A 21603-nucleotide genomic window follows, 5' to 3' on the forward strand; every position below is an offset into this window, starting at 1 on the left:
GTCGTGGACGACTGCATATTCACGCACACAATTCAGGTTTGTCAATGGACCTCGCCAAATGTAACCCTGGGTAATCAAGCCCAGTTTTCCACACACTATAATGGCAGTATAAGTTTTGCAAAGATATTATATATATATATATATATATATTGCCAATTCCAATCCTTAGTTGCCCTTTGTGCTAACAACACAACTTAGAAGCTCTTGAGTCTTAATATGTGTATTGTACAAACTGGCTAATGTGTACAACTTCAAGCAGGGTTGTGCCTTCGCTTTGCCGTCAGTACAGGCAAGATACCATATTATATTTCAATAGGGCCTCACTAAAAAGTGAGGATTTTTTGTTTACAGTTTTACTTAGTTTTACTCTAAAAACTGTTATTATAAAGCCTTGGCTCAGTTTTTTTCTCCAAATTAAACGCCCTAAAATTGAATTTTGAAACCAAAATTTCAATTCAAAGAAAGTGAGGAATTTTTGTGTGTACGTTTTGTAATTTTTTGAAACAATGCTTATTTTAATCTTGACAGTTTTACAGTGTTTTATTCCAACCGCTGTTCTCATTCTAAAGCCTTGGGCGTGTCTGGCACCTCCCATGTGACCGCTGTGAGCCAATGAGCGGGCGGCAGCGACGTGTAATCGGTCGCCAGATTGTGGTGAGACCACTGGAGCGGAGGAGGAGACGACCGACTGACGGCTGAGGACTCACCCGGGGACCAAGCGACTCTTCAGGCAGTGGCACTTCTCTCCAAGGACGAGTGTCCGCGGCTTCTGGAACAAAAACGACTCCGACCGACGAGGTGACCACTTCCGCCCGGTGTGTGTGTGTGTGTTTTCTTAAAGCCCGGTGTTAGCTGAGAACTAGCTAGCTAGGCTACACGGGTTAGCCCCAGTCAGTGAGCGAGCGACTGAGTGAGTCAGGAGTCCGGGTCAGCGGATATGAGATGCTGCGAGGCTCCACCAGCGATGACACGGGTTTTATTTGATGTCTTCTTTTAGTTTGAGGTCTTTTAAGAATTGACTTCATGCTCAATGAACTGCCTCATCACTAGCAACGTTGATTACTCGCATGCTAACCTTAATTAGCAGCCCCTGCCCCGGGGGGCTTGTCATCTCCCCCCCCACTGGATGTTTTCATGACATGCCCATGAAATGTCCCCACAAGTTGCTCCTTCATGCAGCCCCGTGGCTACTCGAGGCGCAAAGTTGTTGAACTTCCCCTGCAGGCAGAGCTAGCAGGGGTGGGTGTGGTAGCTGCTCCTGATGCTGACAGGGGCTTCATTCATTTAGTGCTCGCCTGACGCATGTTGATGGAGCATTGGATGGATTCCTCAAACAGCTGTTTGTGAAGCAGCACCACCACATCCATCAACTCCACTACCTCCACCCAGTAACTCCCGTGAACTGCTTCTGCTCATGCCGACCCCAAACCCAGGTTCCTTCATCTCAGAAAGCCGCACAGTGACATTCATTTCACGGCTAGATAGTCTCAAACAATGGGCAGGACCCGTGGATTATGTGCAGGATAAATACTGGGACATCTGCCTCTAAAAGCACGGCAGGTCAGCCCGCTAAGCCACCTGTCACAGACCCCTTTGCAGATTTAATGCATGGCGGTGCCACAGCTTCCACAGAGCTTTGTATTTCAGAAGCTGGAATACGTGTTCAGGATTGCAGAGGAGATAAGATTCATGCTATCAAGCCTCACTGCTTATCACTGTTTAGTTAATGGAGGAGCCTTCAGGAGCTCCGCATCTCCCTTTTAGATTAGAGCTGTAAACTTCAGGCACCACACCAAAGTAAACAAAGTACATATTAACATCTGTTTGTGTTTGCTGATGAAACATTGCCAGTGGCGTGTCTGCAGAGCAGGTCTGACAACATTGTGTGATGAAACGGGAGTGTGTGTGGGGGGGGTCGGTGCAGTCCTCATCCGAGTTCATCATTTAGATTGCAAGATCTGATAGCTACTTGTTTTGGTCAGTTAATAATCTTAAGTCTACATATGATTCACTTATCATGTTGGCTTCATACCAAGGGTCTGGTAGTAGAATACCAAATCTTATTTACTCTGTGGTTATGCATCGTTTCTGTGTTTAGAACCGGAACTAACCGGTACTGCCTCAGCTAAGGAGGCTATGTTTTCACTTTTATTTGTTTGTTTGTTAGTTTGTGTAAAACACTCTGTGGAAGGATGTGGTTTGGCTCAGAGTGGAACCCATCAGTTTTTGGAGCAGATCCAGGAAAATGTTTTTCTTACTTTAACGTTGCATGCAGTTTTCACAGTTTACATTGATTTCACAGAGGTCTGCCACATTTAGGGGACTGATATCCCTAAGTGTGTGAAAGTAAAGTCCAAATATAAATGTGGATCTAGTGAATTTAAGTGTGGTATCATAAGAGGACTGTTGGACCTTGGCAGAGGCCATTCTTTTTCTTATTATTGATTAATCTAACAGTTATTGACGTATCAATGATTGAAGAATAATTTGAGCTCAACCTTCATCTTTTCTCTGAACAATTACATAGGATTTTGACGTTTTCTATTTTCATAAGTACACTTTTTTACTATCTTATGCACAAAGGCTGGTTTGTTGAATGATGCAAGGGGACTTGAGTTGTGTCCACAGACTAGTCATGGACTTGAGGACAGGATCTGTGACTGACTGAATGTTAGAGTATGATTTTTACCTCTCATTTCAAACTCATAAATGGTCAAAGTCACTTTGAAGATTCACCGCTGTCTCTAAAGTATGTGTTGACAGTTTGACACTGTCACTGGAATGAAAGCAGTCCAAGGCCTAATTAGTAAACATGACTGAAGAGGTACAAAGGGATTTGTTTTCATTGTGGATCTCAGGTTTCTAGGTTTGGAACAAAGTCATTTAGATCAAAGTAATGAAGCTGTCGTCAGTCACAAACAGGAACATTCAAACTCTGCAGTATTGTGGTTTTATCTGTACATTTTCCAAAAGCTTTTGGTTTGGCAATATTGAAAATCACCTTTTAGACGAATGAGGACATTCATACACAAATCTGACAAAATATGCAGTCCGGTCACTACAATGTAGGATTATTAAGTTTTAAAGACAAGATCATTTCAACTTCAGATCATATAATTCTCTGCTTATCTTAGGCCTGTTTGCATTTTTAGCATCACAACAACTGGATGAAAACGTAGTATAGCATTGAACTCGGGCAACCATCATGAATATTTTGGTGGTATGTGGCCGTGCAGCTGATAGCCAATGTATTCGCACTTCATCTCTGTATTTTGTCTCTGTCAAAAATCTCAACCACTGATAAGTGTCGCTGGCAAGGCATCAGAAAGCTTTGGAAGGCCACATAGCTTCAATTCAGAAATGAGGATGAGTCACTTTTACTTTGTAAAACACGTTTTTGGGACCGGTTAAACAATTTAATTCCAGCACATTCAATCAATCAGTTTCTTTCTTTACACCCTTTAATTGATTAAACCAAGGCCTGTAGTCTCATGTCGCTCCCAATCAACATACGCTTCTTTTTTGTTTATCTTTTAACCATCATTGTGTAGATATTATCATGTTCCTCCTGTAAATTGACTTTCCAACTCACTCTCTCTAAAGGTCCTGTGCTAGCCAGCGCAGCCATGTCGGCGAAAGCCATCTCAGAGCAGACAGGAAAAGATTTATTATATAAGCATATCTGCACTTCAGCGGCCGTGCAGAATCGCTTTTCCTATGCCAGAGTAACCACTGCAACTGACTGGGACCGCCTCACGCAGGAGCACCCATGGCTGCTGACTGAGGTAAAACTGCTGCTTTTTCATTCAAATTTATTAAACACAAACTCCTGAACATGATACCAGGCAGGTTTTTGCCCAGTATCGGTTTCACGTGGCTTTTGTTTGATTTATGGTTAATCTGTCTTCCGCTCGCTCTTCCTGTAGCGTCTCGTGGTGAAGCCAGATCAGCTGATCAAGCGACGCGGGAAGCTTGGGCTGGTGGGCATCAACCTGGACCTGCAGGGTGTCAAGGAATGGGTCAAAAGCCACCTCATGAAAGAGACCACTGTAAGTTTACTTTACTCCCTCTTTTTGTCACAGTGAGATTTTAGACCAAAAACAATTCAGCATTCCCTTTTGAGACAATGAGGTACGATCGTAGAATTCGAGTTAGAGTAACAGATCTAAAAGTTTATTAGATATCACACACTTTAGAGAGGATTATATTACTATAAAGGACTATTCTACCGTTTTAGCTATTGTTTGCTGCTGTGATCTCTTGGTTAATCAGCATAAAAAAGCTGTTCATGTTCCCAAGTTCACAAAGCACCCTTCCATAAATATTCACTTGGACGTATTTGATTGGGCAACACAGTTTGTCTCCTTTTTTGTAGGGGGACTTTTTATTATAATAATTTTTAATTAAATACGACTTTATTATCCCCTGGGTAGAAATGTGTGACACGGGCAGACGTGGTAAACGTGTTGTTAAAAAGCAGTTAAAATGCAAATTCATTGCATCTTACATATATATAGCAAACATCCTTTCACACTTATTATCTTGTAAATTACATAACATTTGCCCGACAGTTTGACCTTTTTCCCAGGACCTGTCATGTGTAGGCGCATGTTGTGTCTGGTTTCATCGTCCCCCAGCTTATGTTTAGGTCTTGCAGGTCAGAGGTGACGTAAAGCCAATGGAGGAGGGGGGGGGAGCTATTCTGGTCAACCATATATACAGACATGCATATCTTCTCTCCAAACAGCCAGAGGCCATACTTCCACTGTGGCATTGGTTTCTTGCTTTTTTTAAACTTGCTCTCACTAAACAAAGTAACTACCAAGATGTTTAATGTGAAACTATGACTGACTTTTATATTTAGTAAATTTCAATAGGTTCTAGTTTGGAGCCAGAAACTTACATGTTTGGGGTTTGTCTTTAATAGGTGGGAAAGGCAAAGGGTGTGCTGAAGAACTTCCTCATTGAGCCGTTTGTTCCACACACACAGGTAATGTATTCTATCTTCCTGTGTCAAGTCAAGTATATTTGCTTAGCCTTTTAATCATAGATAAATCATCAGAGAGCGGCATAGACCCCACACCAAGGAAGAAAACCAAGTGTCAGTCCTCTAAGCAGGGCAATAAAGCATCTTGGACCAGCTTTCATCAATTATTATGTGTTACTTTTAGTTCACCGATCATGTGATTAATTGGTTAATTTCCTAATATTTGTTGTGAAATGAACAAACTGGGGTCTAGCAGTATGTGTGCCATTTTTGTTGTAAGCAGTGAAGTGTTTGTGAACAGGCTCACTTAAACAAGTCAAATGTTAAAAGAACTTGTCAATCTATGATGATGTATTTGTATGTCCATGTATTTGACCAGGAAGAGGAGTTTTATGTGTGTATCTATGCCACACGTGAGGGCGACCATGTGCTTTTCCACCACGAGGGAGGAGTGGAGGTGGGCGACGTGGACGCCAATGCCCAGAGGCTGATGGTTGCAGTGGACGAGAAGCTGAGTGAGGAACAAGTCAGAGATCAGCTCCTCACACACGTCCCTGAAAACAAGAAAGGGTACGAATGCATCCTTATTCATCCACTTGGAAAGATCTATAGCGCAACATAAAGATCACAATATTGTTTCTATTTGATACTTTCAAAATGCAGACTCGGCTTCATTTCAGAAGGAGGAAAATGTGAACACTGTGAATTTATTTGTTACCTATTTATTTAATTTAGTGGTTCTCTAAAAAGAGTTGTCTTTGATTTCCTATTTGAACTTTTCTTAATTTTGTTTCTCCATAAAGAGCCCTGTCTAGATTTATCGTAGGTCTCTTCAACTTTTACGAGGACCTCTATTTCACCTACCTCGAGATCAACCCCCTCGGTAAGTACTATGTGATGTTTTCTCAACTCTTTGTGATTCCTACAAGCAAGATTCAGTGTTATTCTTCAGTTTTTAAATGTTTTATATTTAATTATAATAATTTGATCGCATGAGCTAAGAACTTGTGTGTTTTTTTTTCTCCTATCAACCAGTTGTCACCCACAAAGGAGTGTACGTCCTTGACATGGCCGCCAAGATTGATGCCACAGCGGATTATATCTGCAAGGCTAAATGGGGTGACATTGAGTTCCCACCACCTTTCGGCAGAGAGGCATATCCAGAGGTCAGATCTGAAGAACGATAAATCTGACCTTTCTAGTTGGTGTTGTTTTTTGGGGTTATAATATTCCCCTTACTTTCTACTTTCTCAGTTTATTCATACAGGCTGTACAAGTGTAATGCATTGTTGGTATATGTTTTTGACTTCAAAGATTCATTTATTTTAATGACATGCATACCTAGTAATATTTTATATACATATATGATTTGTCACTTGTAGGAGGCCTACATAGCAGATCTGGATGCAAAGAGCGGGGCCAGTCTGAAGCTGACCCTGCTGAACCCTACTGGCCGGATCTGGACCATGGTGGCGGGAGGAGGCGCTTCGGTTGTGTACAGGTAGTACATTGTTTTACAACATTTATGTGAGAGGTTTTAGCCAACATCTATAGTAAGATTTACAAACTACAATCAGGACACAGTACTTGACTGTCCATCTTCTCTCTTCTTAAGTGACACCATCTGTGACTTGGGTGGAGTGGATGAGCTGGCAAACTACGGCGAATATTCTGGCGCTCCGAGCGAACAGCAGACCTACGACTATGCAAAAACCATCCTCTCGCTCATGACGCGTGAAAAACATCCTGAAGGCAAGTTCAGCCAACGCCCTTTACAAAGATCATCAGAGAAGTTAAAAAGAAAGTTGGCCAAAGTTGAAAGGCTGGGAGAAGGAGGTTACCAGAAGATGGACTCCATTAATGAACTTGGATATTTTTCTATTATATCATTGTTCTTCAATGTGACCTGTTCCTTCTCCTCTAGCCTGTTTCCAGGTTAACTATTTGTACTTGGCCCGCAATAGACCTCAAGGCTGTCACTTCAACTATGTTAGTGGGGGTGTCAAATTTCAGTCACGGACATGCTCTTAACATGTCACCTCTTCTCTCTTTATTCTTCAGGGAAAGTGCTGATCATTGGAGGAAGTATTGCCAACTTCACCAATGTAGCAGCCACATTCAAGGTGAAACGCAAGACACATTATCACGTTGCCACATAGTGTGAGGTCCTCAGAGAACGCCAACACCACTGCAATAGTTTCTTCCCAAAGCTGTATGTTTGGGGAGAAGCTCAGTGTGAAATTTCAAGTAAAATAATGTTTTTGGAAGTTTAAAATGGGTGTTTGAGGAACATGGAATCAAAGTTTCCCCTTATTTTCTGAGAGGGACAAATGTCTTACCTGTTTAAAAGTGTTGATAATGTTCAAGCCTCTAGCTGACCTGTGTGTCTCTCACTTCAGGGCATTGTCAGAGCCATCAAAGACTACCAAGGTCCTCTGAAGGAGCATGAGGTCACAATATTTGTTCGACGTGGTGGACCCAACTACCAGGAGGGGCTGAGGGTGATGGGTGAAGTTGGTGAGTTAGTTGATGCAGAGAGTGAATGTTTTTTGGACTAATCATTACAAGAAAGATGCTGATTTGTAAGTTATTAAAATTGTGTTTTTTCCTCTGCAGGAAAGACCACAGGTATTCCTATCCATGTGTTTGGTACCGAGACTCACATGACAGCCATCGTTGGAATGGCCATGGGCCACCGGCCGATCCCCAACCAGCCTCCAATGGACGCACATACCGCCAACTTCCTCCTCAACGCCAGCAATAGTGCAATGGTATTTAAATTCAGTAGCTTGCTTTGGAAAAACAGAATGATCTGCTGGTCATTTGGTGCAGAGCTGATTTAGTGTTTAGCATTTTCTTTATTGTGAAGGAAAAACAGAGGACAAACTTAATTGCCGTTGCAGCACCATATTATTCATTTAAGACATTTTATAAGACAGGAGCTGTTGCCGTCAAATATTCATATCTGCCTCTGCAGAATTATCTTTCCCTGAAAGACTGAAATTATAAGTTCCATCTCAAAACATTAGGGTTAGGGTTAATTTCTCTCTTTCTGCTCCAGACTCCAGCTGCAACAAGGACGGCGTCGTTCTCTGAACCCAGGACGCCTAATGACGCCATCCCAGCGAAAAAGTGTAAAGCAGGTCTTCCAGCAGGTATCTAAACTGTGGCGCTCTCATCTCCACTATTTGTTGTCAGCAAGACTCCAGGCACTCATACACTTCTGCTTTTTCATTTCTCTTGCCCTCACTTCCTATATTTTTCCCTCCCCCAATGCGGTCGCTGCTATTCTGCATTTTCTTTTGCTTTCTCCCTCCTCCTCTTCCTTATGCTCCTTCTCTTCTTCTTTTGTTTTGCTGCACAAACTGTCCTCTCACCCCACTTCTTTGTCATGCTTGTTTCTCTAAGACTCTCTTCATTCTATACTGTGGCCTCTGAAGAATGTGGTCATAGCTGATTGGAAAGGTAAGTGGTAGGTGTGCCATGACCTCACTGCTCGCTGCTGTCCTCATGCTCCACGTTGGTTTTTACAATTGTCTCCTCATCTCCGTAGAAAGGACTTTGACTGTGTGTGTGTGACACCTACATGAAGGGCTGTGCGATAGGAACAAAAACATCCTGAAAACAATACATATCTTTATATGTTACTCATTCCTTATGCCATGTCATTGCAGATGATGAGTTGCAACTGAAGCTGTTATCTGCTTCCACTCATTTGCATCTGAGTCTGGATTACTCATCCAGATACTCTGTTTGTATTGTTTTTCATGATTCTTGTGGGTGTGATGAAAAACGTTAGTGGTGTTGGAGTCTGCAGCGTAATTTGCAAAGTAGGATTTTCAGGTCCATGTCAGACTCAAACCATGTCCATGCAACAGAAGAGTAGCTCCCCTTTTACGTCATGTTCCTCATTTTGTCTCTTCTGAGTCTTCCTGTCTAGAATGACCCCATTCTATGTAACATTCTCTCACTTGATTTTTGTTTGTGTTGCTTTCATGCAATATCCTGCGGTAAGTGTGAAGTGCTTTCCAAATGATAAAAAACATTGACAGAAAAGTGATTTATTGCCCAAAAAACGTGAAACAACAGATCTTTTTGTATTGTTACACAAAATATATCGCACAGCCCTATCAACTTGTTTGCATCAACTCTTTTCCAGGTATATTTTCCTTAGCAATAATATTTTTTTTATTAATAGATAAAAATAGTTAAACTGTGGAAATAATCCCCAAATTGATTATAGCTCCTGTAATAGTTTAATTGCTAAGGCTCATAAATACTTTATTTTTGAAAAGATTTGTTGAGTCTAGTTGTGTGCTGTTGTGTGGAGATACTTTTTGATGTTGTGTCAGAAGTTCATCTCAGGCTATTTGGGAATGAGAGTTGAATAGCGGCTTGACTATACATTTTAGATCACTTCTTATAGCAGCACAGTAAAGGCATGCTCTTTACAGCTCAGCTTTGCATGCTCTTCTCTCTGCTAGGCTTGTAATGGAGTGGTTTCAGAGATAAAACAATTGCCACCATGCTTTGAAGTCAATTCAAAAACGATAAGCTAAAGATTAACTCATTCTTTTCTCCTTTTGTGCTTATTTTGTCACATTCTGTGTTTCCATCCCATGGGGGTCACAGAAGCACAAGCCTCTTCAGGCTGCAGCAGAGGTATGGAAGGGTGTGAAAAACCAGTCCTCTCGGTCTTCTGCCTATTTCCCCTCTGCCTTCCCATCATTGTCTGCTCTGAGATGTTTCTCAGCAGTTTGTCCCTCCCCCTTTTCCCCATTATGATGGTGGCTAACTCTCCTTTTAGAGCTGTAAATTAAAAAGGACAAAACTATCAGTTAGACTGGTTGGTACAAATTGAGCAGTCCCCTTGACAGCTTTGTCCTAAAACGTCACTAGACAGTTGCTCGCTGTGTGCCTAAATTACTGTAGATCAGATGTAACAACAGAAGGCAGAGAAGGGAAGATTCTTGGTAGGACTAGAACAAATGTGACATGGTGATTAACAATACATATTTCCAGCCACATTGTAAACATAATATATTTACATTCGGTGTCAAAACCGAGATCTGAACTTGAGTCTTCATATGCTTTTTAGTATCCCTCATATTTCAGGCTGTTTTTTTTTATTCTTCACATATGGGCTTGATTTACTTCTGAGTCATCGCAGTATCTGGATAGGGAAAAGTATTAATTCAGTAACTAGGAGACAACTGCGTCATCCCCACTCGGGGGCTCTGTCTCTCAGACAACCTCACATGGTGAAAAGATAGGGTGTAGAAACATGTCTCTAAGAGCATTGAGCAATTTTTACAAGTCCACAGTAGAAAAGGTGTCTTATTTAGATATTGGCAGAGAAGTTACTTTTATGACGATTCGATGAAGTCATTACCCTCTGAGGAAGTGAAGTTGGCCAATCTGTCTTATCTCACACAGTGCAACTGCACAGGCCTTGTTATCAGCATGTGAGCATGGAATGGTTCTAATCAACTTCAGTGTTGATCATTTGGTAAAGCTTCCCCTGTACAAGTACAAGTTTGAATATTAACATTGAGATCCCAAATTAATCCTTTTTGATGGTGTGAGGGGGGTCGACAAAATATTGTTCTTCAGTGGTAAAAAGTCGTCAGTTATTTTTTCTACCTCCTGTGTCTTTGTCCTCGTAACAAGATCTCTCTGTTCTCTAATTTCTTCCATCCCTGTTCCTGGTGTTTATCTGAGCCAGACCTCCTTCTCTTGACTGTGATTTTACTTTTTATTTCTCTCTTCATCACTAACTTTAATCTCTCTCTCTCTCTCTCTCTCTCTCTCTCTCTCTCTCTCTCTCTCTCTGCTTTCTCCTTCATGTAGCCAAAGCCACCACCCTCTTCAGAAAAAACACCAAGGCCATTGTCTGGGGCATGCAGACCCGTGCTGTGCAAGGCATGATGGACTTTGACTACGTTTGCTCCCGGGAAGAACCCTCAGTGGCAGCCATGGTCTATCCCTTCACGTAGGTTCACCAAGATCTAACCACTGCCTCAGTTTAACGAAATTAAAAGAGTCAATTCACAAATTGCATTGGTGTTTTTGTATTAGTGGTTTAAACTTGTGTACTTGGAAGAAACATCTGTTTTCAAGAAGACGTAACCAACACATGTTGCTGCTGTTCAGCCATTTTTAACTTGCAGTTCTGTTTTTGGAATCTTGTTTTACCAATTCAAGTCTTCATATCTTTCAAGATGATAAATGTTAAACTTGAAAATCTAGTCAGCTCAACTTTATATTCCTGTTGCCCAGAGGGGATCACAAGCAGAAGTTCTATTGGGGCCACAAAGAAATCCTGGTGCCAGTCTATAAGAACATGGCCGATGCCATGAAGAGGCATCCGGAGGTGGACGTCCTGATCAGTTTTGCATCTCTGCGCTCCGCATTCGACAGTACAGTTGAGGGAATGCAGCACCCACAGGTAGAAAGTCAAACACTTTACTGAATAAACGGGTGATTTTCGGTCGGACATTAAAGTTAAGTCATTTATTTAATTGTGTTTCCAGATTCACACTATTGCCATTATAGCTGAGGGCATCCCTGAAGCACAGACAAGAAAGCTGATCAAGATGGCTGATGAGAAAGCTGTCACGATCATTGGCCCTGCCACGGTACGCTTCACACCAACTGCAACTTTAAAGCTGGACTGTTTGTACAGATACACGTAAGCAGTAGGTTACACTTGTTTTAAGTGAAAAGTTAATTCGATAAATTTATTTTCTGTTTCCCAGGTTGGTGGCATCAAGCCTGGCTGTTTTAAAATCGGTAATACAGGCGGTATGCTAGACAACATCCTGGCTTCCAAACTTTACCGTCCTGGCAGTGTGGCTTATGTGTCGCGGTCTGGGGGAATGTCCAACGAGCTGAACAACATCATTTCCCGCACCACAGACGGCGTCTATGAAGGTGTTGCCATTGGAGGAGACAGGTACAAAAATTGAATTGCACATTGTTGGGTCTCAGAGACAGTTAAGAATTTAAGATGGTTTTATCTTGACAACAAAAATGTTTTGTTGTTGGAAGGACTTGTGTTATATTTCTTTCCCCTTTGCCAGATATCCAGGCTCCACGTTTATGGAACACGTCCTTCGTTACCAGGACACTCCAGGGATTAAGATGATAGTGATGCTGGGAGAGGTGGGGACAGGCTCTGTGAATGTTTATATTTTCAGATTGTCCTGTGGGCAAAGCAATTTGTCATTTTTAAACATCTTTTACTCTTAACAACCCAGATCGGAGGCACAGAGGAGTACAAGATCTGCCAAGGAATCAGAGAGGGCAGGATAACCAAGCCTGTAGTGTGCTGGTGTATTGGAACCTGTGCCACTATGTTTGCTTCAGAGGTTTGTTGAGGAATGAAATTGCTAAGTATTCTGTTGTGGGGTGAGGATTTAGGGCTTTTTCATTAATTTGGTTGTGCTGTCATCTTCAGGTTCAGTTTGGCCATGCAGGGGCCTGCGCAAACCAGGCTTCAGAAACGGCAGTAGCCAAGAACCAGGCTCTGAGGGACGCCGGAGCTTATGTTCCAAAGAGCTTCGATGAGCTGGGAAACGTCATCAAGTGAGAGGGTTATCACATGATCATGCTTATCCCTGATGTGTTTCCAGGGTTTTTCACTGATGTTCTGTTTGTATATTTGATGAAACAGGACTGTTTATGATGAGCTGGTGGCCAATGGTACCATCATTCCTGCTCAGGAGGTTCCTCCCCCGACAGTACCTATGGATTACTCCTGGGCAAGGGTAAGCATCTTGATGATTAAACAACATTAAATATTTAGTTGTTGTATAGCAGCTATTGTGTAGATTGACTCATAACATAAAGAAACCTTTATGGTAAGGATTTGTTTGTTTAAGAAATGTGACCTTGGTACAGTATGTTAGGAGCTTAGCATTTTAAATATAAACTTGTTGGCGCTCTCTTGTGGACAAAAAATTTAATGACGCCACTTTTACTGCAAACATAACACTTGAACTCACCGCTGTTTTTTTTCCAGGAATTGGGACTGATCCGTAAACCAGCCTCGTTCATGACGAGCATCTGTGACGAGCGAGGCCAGGAGCTCATCTACGCTGGCATGCCCATCACTGAGGTCTTTAAAGAGGAGATGGGTTTAGGAGGAGTGCTGGGCTTGCTCTGGTTCCAGCGCAGGTTAGTGTGAAAACTCCAGACCGGGACGTTAATCAGTTACTGGGGAAAGAAGATGGCTCTTTATTATTTTTAAGAAACTCATCTTCAGTGGAAATATCTCTGTTCTTTTGTCAAGGTTGCCGCACTACGCCTGCAAGTTCATTGAAATGTGCCTGATGGTGACTGCGGACCATGGGCCAGCTGTGTCTGGTGCACACAACACCATTGTCTGTACTCGTGCTGGCAAAGACCTTATCTCATGCCTCACCTCTGGTCTACTCACCATCGTCAGTATTCATGACACAAAGACATTACACACATTCACACCGTGCCAGCATAAAAATAACAGAAGTGGAAGGAATATGTACTTTTCTACCGACTAGATTTGAAACTGATTTCCCTGCACTTTGATTTAAAAAATGGTTCAAACTGAACAACATATTTCTGTGCTGAATTGTTATGTAATCACTTATTTCAGGGGGACCGATTTGGGGGGGCTCTGGATGCAGCTGCAAAGCAGTTCAGCAAAGCATTCGACAGCGGCATGCTCCCCATGGAGTTTGTCAACAAGATGAAGAAGGACGGGAAGCTGATCATGGGCATCGGCCACAGGGTCAAATCGGTATGCAGCGCTCAGCTTATCACAATCTCTTAAGTCACATAGTCAGGAGCTTTAAAAGATTATCTCTGTAAAACATATGTATTAATAATTACAGTTTGTCTTTGTTTTCAGATCAACAACCCGGACGTGCGGGTGCAGATTCTGAAGGACTTTGTTAAGCAGAGTTTCCCCTCCACCCAGCTACTCGACTACGCTCTCGACGTCGAGAAAATCACCACCTCAAAGGTACTTGTCAGTTGAATTAGCCGAGAGGCAAACGAAGCAAAAACACTAATGACATGAAATGGTCAGAAAGGCAGTCAGAAGCTACCATCAGGGCATTTGTAAAGGAACCTGTATATTGTTCAAATGTTAGAATAAGAACATTACAATGAAAAACATTCATTTCAGTCCAACATATGTGGACACAGGGTTTGCTAGCTCACAAATAACGAGATTAATTGATTTTTTTATTTAAAAAATTGTTTTTTTTCAGAAACCCAACCTGATCCTTAATGTGGACGGTTTTATTGGTGTTGCCTTCGTGGACCTGCTCAGGACATGTGGCGGATTCACACGGTAAGAATGTCTGCTAGGAAACAAAAAATGTTTTATGAGTACATAAAATATATGGCAAAACCACAACTTTGAAACCATTGAACAGTTGTTGTTTTATTACTTTTCTTCTATATATCATTAATAGGCATATATTACACAGGTTTATAACACCAAAGTGTAGTTGTAAGCAGATATAGAAACTATTTAAATCATTAATGTAAAATATTTTTCGGACAATTCCATCTTTTCCTATCAAGCTATTTGTTATATTATTTATTACAACTGTATTTTATTCCAGCCTCCCACTATGGGTGTCCACAGTAGGATAATAGTTCCTTTAAGTTACTAATGATAATAATACTGTTATTTATAAAAAGATTCTTAAATACATTTTGAATAAAATGTGCATGTCAAAAGGGCATTGTCTGTACTGTCGCTCTCGGCTTTGATCTCACGCTGACTGCCTTGCATTGTCTCACATGAATGTTGAACGTGTTCCAGAGATGAGGCTGACGAGTTTGTGGAGATCGGTGCACTGAATGGGATCTTTGTCCTTGGCCGCAGTATGGGCTTTATTGGTGAGTCCCATTAAGATTGAGTCATGACACCAACTGTTTAAAATGATAAAACAAGTCTAAGTTGTGTTTGTTTGTCTTGTATTAGGCCATTACCTGGACCAGAAGAGACTGAAACAGGGTTTGTACCGACACCCCTGGGACGACATCTCCTATGTTCTCCCTGAACACATGTCCATGTAAACTGCACATCTGACTGGGACGCACTTCCTGATGTGGCCGCCCGTCTCACTTGGTGTATTGGTACGCCCCAGTTAACAGCTGCCTTCTGGAACAAAAGGCCAGGAGGATTCTGGAAAGTTGAATAACTCTCTGGCTGAGGGATCTGGGAAGAGGTTTTCAATCTAGTTTTTACGGAGACAAAGGGGAAGTATATTTTTAGATTTATCTTTTGACAAATTATTTAAAAAAGGCTAAGATGTAACTTATTCAGTTTTGAGCCAAACCAATGCAAATTACAGCAATTGCAGGAGCTTAAAATCAACGATACTTTAAAACCAAATGCTGAAGAAATCTGTTTTGCTTAGTTGGTACGAGGCCGGGATTCAAAGCCCATTTCAAACCTGACCCGTGTTACAGATTCTAAGTTAAACTGCAGTAGCTAATAAGAGAAATTTGTTCAAGCTCAGCAATACTGTGGGACTTTAATACTACTTACCAAAAAAAAAAACACTTTTTTATATTATTTTAAATAAGCATCAGTTTCCTTTATCAAGCCACAAGAAAAGTGTGCTTACCCATGCTTTGTCTTTGAGTATTGCACCTAAGTTTAAACTCTAGCCAATGTAGACCCATGATTTCTTTTCATTTCTTCTCCACGGCTCAATCCCATTGAGAAACATCCAAAAAATAAACCAAAGTTATTTTTAGGAAGTTGTCTTTGTTTAAAAGTTTAAAAACAGGCTCCGTTGGTTGATATCACAGAGCTAATCTAGATCTGACATTTTGAGAAGGAGGGGTCGTAATGAGCTGAAGGAATTTAACACAAGCTGATTTAAGTGTCACTCCACCATTGCCTTTTTGACAACTACCCTGTTTACAAACCCTGTGATCAACAAGTGGTTGGAATTCATCAGCAGCTGTAAATTAGATGCATTCGAGACAACACACCACAATAAATCCAAAGCTAACCACATGCGTTGCTGTTCTGAATATCTGTCAGAAAACACAAACGTGTGGACACGCCAAACCAAACGCTTCATGAATGAGCCCTGTGAGTTCGGAGGCATCTTTTGGAGAGGGACCATGAAAGCCGAAAAGCGATTTGCTCATTATAATGATGTGGGGTCTGTAAAAGATTTGTTCGCTGAAGTCTTCACCAACTCAAAAGGCTTTGAAACCACCAATTTTACCGCCTGTTATGTTTGACCTTGTTTTGCTGTTTTTATTTAACTGTGAAAAAAATGCTTTGTTTTTGTAATAATGCTGTCATATATAGTATAATAATAAAACCAGTGTTGTTTAACTTTTCATTCTGGCTGCTGGTTAATGTGTGTATTGGTTGAAGGTGAAGAAGAGGGATCTTTGGACAGAGCTAATGAGGCTTGAGATATGGCAATAAAAATAATTCTGATTCTGAAAAGAGCTGTTTTAATTCAATAATGCTACTGTGAGTTTGTCCATTTGCAAAACTAGTCAGCCACCCATTCATTTAGTTAAATTATTGATTATAGGTTGTACAATAATCAATAACGTCTGTAGTTCTAAGTCTTAAGCAGGTGAAGTTTAATAACTCGTCTATAAATAATTTATCAACTGTCAATCAATGTTTATGAACTCTTTATAACTGGAGCTTATCCTTTACCATTAGATTTGAAAGTTTCTGAATTTTTGTTGTCTGAATAGTATATACGTTGTCCCTGAGGTGCTAATCAAAAAGTAAATCAACAAATAAGTTTATGATTTGTTGTGTTTTGTTATGTTTTGCTTTGTGTAGTGATTCGCTGTTATATTTTGTGATTGGTTAGGTTTTGTTATATTTGGTAATTTGTTGTGTGTTTTGTACTTCGGGGGCCACCGTAGATGTATAACAACGTATCATAAATATAACTTGTATAAATTAAATAAGACGTAACAAGTCATTGGTCGTCAAAGCACAACGCGCATGCGCAGAGACGGAGCCTCCACTGAAACAAAGTTTAAATCCCTACGAAATAACGACGCGTTAACGGCTCGTGAGCAACGTTAAAGATCACGCAGGACTCTCCTCGAGTTTGTGTGTCCGTGTTGTGTTGAGAGTACGCGTGTCACAATGGACCTGTTGTCTCCCACTGACGCTCCATCAGCGGAAAAACACAAATCACCTGAAGACGGAAGTGAGCTGCAGTTTTCAGTCCGGGCCGCGAACGCAACGCATGCATGTCACTGACTGACTGTTTGTTTACTTGTGTTTTCTACGTTTGCGAGTTCTTCCCCACGATCCGTCAGAGCCACCGGCCGCCTCTGACACTGGCCTCCTGCGGGGGTATGGCTGCGGCTGCGGAGGAGCCGGAGGACCGCGCTGACCGGAGCTGCGTGGCCGGAGCGGCGCTAACAGGTGACGGGGAACCGGAGGAGGCCGAGGAGTTCACCTGCTCGACCCACCGCTCCGAGCTCTCCCGGCGGCAGGACGAGCAGAGGAAGGCGGGGCTGTTCTGCGACGTGACGCTGGAGTTCCGCTCCGGGGGTGCGTGCGGGACCGGCGGGGAGCGGGTCCAGACGCTGGCCGCCCACCGCTCGGTTCTGTCCGCGGCGTCGCACTACTTCACCCTGCTGCTGGGCGGACACTTCTCCGAGTCGCAGTCGGCCAGAGTGGAGCTGAAGGGCTGGAGCTCCGAGGGAGGGCTGGAGCCTGAGGCTGTGAGGAGGGTGATCCAGTTCATGTACACCGGGGAGATCACGGTCTCCACCGCGAGCGTGCATGAAGTACTGGAGCTGGCTGACAGGTGATGTACTTCACTATATCTGAACCTGAAAGGGGAAGGGACGGATGTCTGTGGATGAACGATTTAAATAAAAATATCATGTACATTTATGCGTTTTTTGTATCACCCACTAGGAACTTGGGTGGAAGTATGTAGTAGGGGAAATGAAACACCACAATGTACATGAAAGTATTTAAATCTTACATTTAATCTGAATCCTAAATTTGAAGTGACTGATGTCTATGGATGAACGATTTAAATACTTTGAACATGTGCATTGTTGTGTTTAATTGTATCACCCACTACATACTTGTACCGAAGTGAGTCTGCCGGGAACAGGTGAGGCTTGTGTTGGTGTTTCGTGACTGAACACATCGTTGTTATTTGCCGTGACTTGTTGTTTTGGGTGTCAACAGTGTGCTGGTGGATCAACTCTCATGTTCTGCTGCACCTACACCTTTGCCCTTTTCGTAAATACACAGACACTGGTGATGTCACGGTTTTTTTCATCACTAGACCCGGCTCCAGTTCCAGTTAAAACATATTGTTTTTGTATAGCACCTAATCCCAGCATCCATTATCTCAAGACCTTATGATATTAGAGATAATCTGTGTGATAAGAACTACCTAAAAATAACAGTAACCATCTTTGAGAAACATTGATTTAATGTGCATTTTGACTTTGTAGTTTGGTCCCATCCACTAACATGGAGGAAGCAGGGAATATTACCTTTATTCCAGCTAGCCACCAGGGGGCGGTTGAGAGTATTTGGCTTCACTTTAGTCTGATAACTGGTATGTATTCTCTCCTCTAGGTTCCTGTTGGTGCAGCTGAAGAGCTTCTGTGGAGAGTTTCTCATGAAGAAGCTGAGCTTGTCCAACTGCGTGGCCGTGCACAGCCTCGCCCACATGTACACCCTGGACCAGCTCGCCCTGGGGGCCGCCACCATGATCCGGAGGAACTTCCACCAAATCATCCGCAACGAGGAATTCCTCTCGCTGCCGTTTCACCTCCTGCGCACATGGCTCTCGGACTCCGAAATCACCGTGGATTCTGAGGAGGAGCTGTTCGAGGCCGTCGTGAAATGGGTGCAGCAGAACCCGGTGGAGCGAGAGAAGCACTTTGAGGAGCTGTTCGGCCTCTTGAGGCTGTCACAGATTGCTCCCACCGCCCTGCTGCAGGTGGTGAGGAAGGAGCCCTTAGTGGCAAACAGTGCGTCCTGTCGGAAGCTGGTGTCCGACACCCTCGAGGTTCAGGCTGTTCACTTCGAGAGCCTCAAGTCTGCCGATTTAGAGCTCTGTGCCTCCCACATGACCGCCACCATGCCACGGTTTGGCCAGAACATGGACGTCATCATGGTCGTGGGTGGTGTTTCAGAAGGTGGAGAGTATCTGAGTGAGTGTGTGGGCTACTTTGTCGCAGAGGACCGCTGGGTCAACCTGCCGCACATTCACAACCACCTCGATGGACATGCTATCGCAGTCACCGACAGCCATGTGTATGTGGCGGGCTCCATGGAGCCAGGCTACGCCAAGATGGTGGAGCGCTACAACCCCAACCTCAACAGCTGGGAGCAGCTCAGCAGCCTGAGCTCTCGCAAGCACTCCTTCGGCCTCACGTGTGTCAAGGAGGTTCTCTGCGGCATCGGTGGTCACGGAAACTTCAGTCCAGGCTTTAAGGACGTCACTGTCTACGAGCCTGAGCAGGACGAGTGGCACAACCTCGACCCGGCGCCAAAAATACTACGAGATGTCAAAACGGTGAGCGTGGAGGACCGCTACGTGTACGTGATGGCCAGGAGCCCTGTGGACCTGGACTTCGAGGACGGGCTGAGCACAGTGACCACCTGCTACGACACAGAGAGTCACAAGTGGCAGGATGTGGACTCGTTGCCGCTCATCGATAACTACTGCGTCTTTCAAATGGCCGTCGCGTCCACCAACTTCTACCACACGTCTTCCTGTTGCCCCAAGAACTACGATGTGGCGCAGGAGGACGCTCAGCAGAAAATATGCATAAACATCTCAGACGACATCCTCGACAGCCTCCCTCCAGAGGTCCTCGGTCTGGAAGGTGCCGCCATCTGCTACCTGGGGGAGGATGTGTTCGTCATTGGCGGCTGGAGGAACAGCACCAACATGGACAAGCAGTACCGCAAGGAGGTCTACCGTTACTGTGCCGAAAAGAAGCGATGGATGCTGCTACCGCCCTTACCTCAGCCCCGCTGTCGGGCAGCGGCCTGCCACGTGCGCATCCCGTACCAGTATCTGTACGGCTGCCAGCGCTACCCCATGCCCCAGAACCTGGCTCGTCAGCGGGACCGCATGCAGCAGATGCAGCAGCTCCACCTGCGCACCCTCAGCCTGCGGAGGCAGCTGCAAACTCAGATCGAATGTTGACATTGAATCTCTATTGAAACGTTCGGCCTTGCACAATGCTTCTGAGGTTTTTATTCTCCGCATGGGTTTACGTGGGGCTGAAGTTCACACCGTTCAAATTGCCAAAAGAGGAAAATATAAGAAATACCAAGAAAAAAGTGATTTTGCACTAAAAACTGTTGTGTTACTGATGTTTTTTAACTTCCAATGAATGTGTATAAATGTTTATGATTTATTTCAGATGCTTAAAATTGCTTTATGTGATCAACATATCTTGAACTTCGACCAAATATCGCCACAATAACGTGTCAAAAAATCTCTGCTTCTGATTTACATTTAAATTCTAACTTAAAGTGTCGTTGTAGCAGGAACCAAAGTTTGTTGAGGTCTTGGTTTGTTATTTTTTCTGGAATCATTGTTTTCATTTAAGTGATACAGAGCACATGTTCACACACAGACACTAAACTGCTTAAAAACTCTAAAATGTGTAAAACACACTCTCAATGTTCCTAACTTATCTTTTATCGATGCAGATGATATAACTGCATTTCCTGCACTAAAAGCCCCTGAATGTTAATTTAAATGTTTTCTTCTCAGTGTTGTGTGGACCTGTTGCTGAGCTCAATGTTTCTCTGTTACTGATCCGAAACTGCTCGTGCCTGTGGTATCTCCAGCCAAGCTGTCTGTAACTTTATGGCCTCATTAGACATGGTGAGCCTGACACCTTTCCACTACCACACTGTGCATAAGGTGAACAGGAATGGTGGATGAATGAGTTCATTCAGTTGTGGAGGCTTTGATTTTTTTCAGTAACTGTCCCTTTCCAGAGTGAAAACGGACACGGGGAGATTTTGACAGTAATATAGAGATGTCACATTTGAGGCTTCAGATTTTTGTGCCAAATTTGATAAGAGGTGATTATAGACTGTGTATGATTTCCCAGTGCCAAGTATTCCGCCAAGCCAAGCCAAAGGTACCTTTTGAAAATGGTAAGAAACTATAAGTGCACAAACTCTATAAATAAAACATATTGCAGTGAAATGTAGTATGTCATCTCTGAAAAAACAACGTACCCATCTATTTTTTCTTATTTACACACAGCCAAATAGACATTTTACAAGCTGATGATGAAATATATTTGTCAGGGATCCATTAACAGGGATCACAGCAAATTTAATGTATGATAAATGCCAGATTTAGCCAAACAGATAATTGTCTTGCCAAGTGTCTTGAGCTGTTGATGTTGCTCAAAACCAAAAGCAGACAAGCTACAATAATAAATAACTATATGTCACCATTTAAGATTATAGTTTTGTCAATATTTTAAGTCACGGAACAGTTCTAATTTGTATACAGTACAGAATAATTATGATCTTTTCTGTAACAAAGTAATTTATTTATAGTCATATGTACATCCAGTGGAATTTAAAAAAAAAAATCAGC

At 42.7% G+C, this 21603-nt stretch overlaps 2 protein-coding genes across 6 annotated transcripts; both read left to right on the top strand.

Annotated features, from left to right (window-relative positions):
• Positions 1-662: 662 nt before the first annotated feature.
• aclyb (ATP citrate lyase b) lies at positions 663-16348 on the top strand. 5 transcript variants are annotated; one of them, XM_062378499.1, is made up of 30 exons: positions 663-815; positions 3604-3785; positions 3927-4049; positions 4928-4990; positions 5367-5557; positions 5791-5870; positions 6023-6153; positions 6370-6488; positions 6603-6739; positions 7049-7110; positions 7387-7504; positions 7604-7758; positions 8049-8142; positions 8396-8452; positions 9620-9649; positions 10838-10979; positions 11267-11435; positions 11521-11625; positions 11746-11942; positions 12070-12151; positions 12247-12357; positions 12447-12574; positions 12663-12756; positions 13011-13165; positions 13281-13431; positions 13623-13766; positions 13878-13991; positions 14242-14324; positions 14805-14881; positions 14967-16348. In XM_062378499.1, the coding sequence occupies exons 2-30, from the start codon at positions 3627-3629 to the stop codon at positions 15059-15061; spliced, it is 3366 nt and encodes a 1121-aa protein (XP_062234483.1). In that variant the 5' UTR covers positions 663-815; positions 3604-3626; the 3' UTR covers positions 15062-16348. The 5 variants fall into 5 exon arrangements, with proteins under 5 accessions (XP_062234483.1, XP_062234482.1, XP_062234484.1 ...); XM_062378498.1 differs by having other exon boundaries at positions 663-798; XM_062378500.1 differs by lacking the exon at positions 9620-9649 and having other exon boundaries at positions 663-798.
• A 651-nt stretch (positions 16349-16999) lies between these two features.
• Positions 17000-21201, top strand: klhl11 (kelch-like family member 11). The gene is made up of 2 exons (XM_062378503.1): positions 17000-17802; positions 18597-21201. The coding sequence occupies exons 1-2, from the start codon at positions 17237-17239 to the stop codon at positions 20179-20181; spliced, it is 2151 nt and encodes a 716-aa protein (XP_062234487.1). The 5' UTR covers positions 17000-17236; the 3' UTR covers positions 20182-21201.
• The last annotated feature ends 402 nt before the right edge of the window (positions 21202-21603 follow it).

Source organism: Platichthys flesus, chromosome 20 (genome assembly GCF_949316205.1).
Source record: "Platichthys flesus chromosome 20, fPlaFle2.1, whole genome shotgun sequence".
In the NCBI taxonomy this organism is placed as follows: domain Eukaryota; kingdom Metazoa; phylum Chordata; class Actinopteri; order Pleuronectiformes; family Pleuronectidae; genus Platichthys; species Platichthys flesus.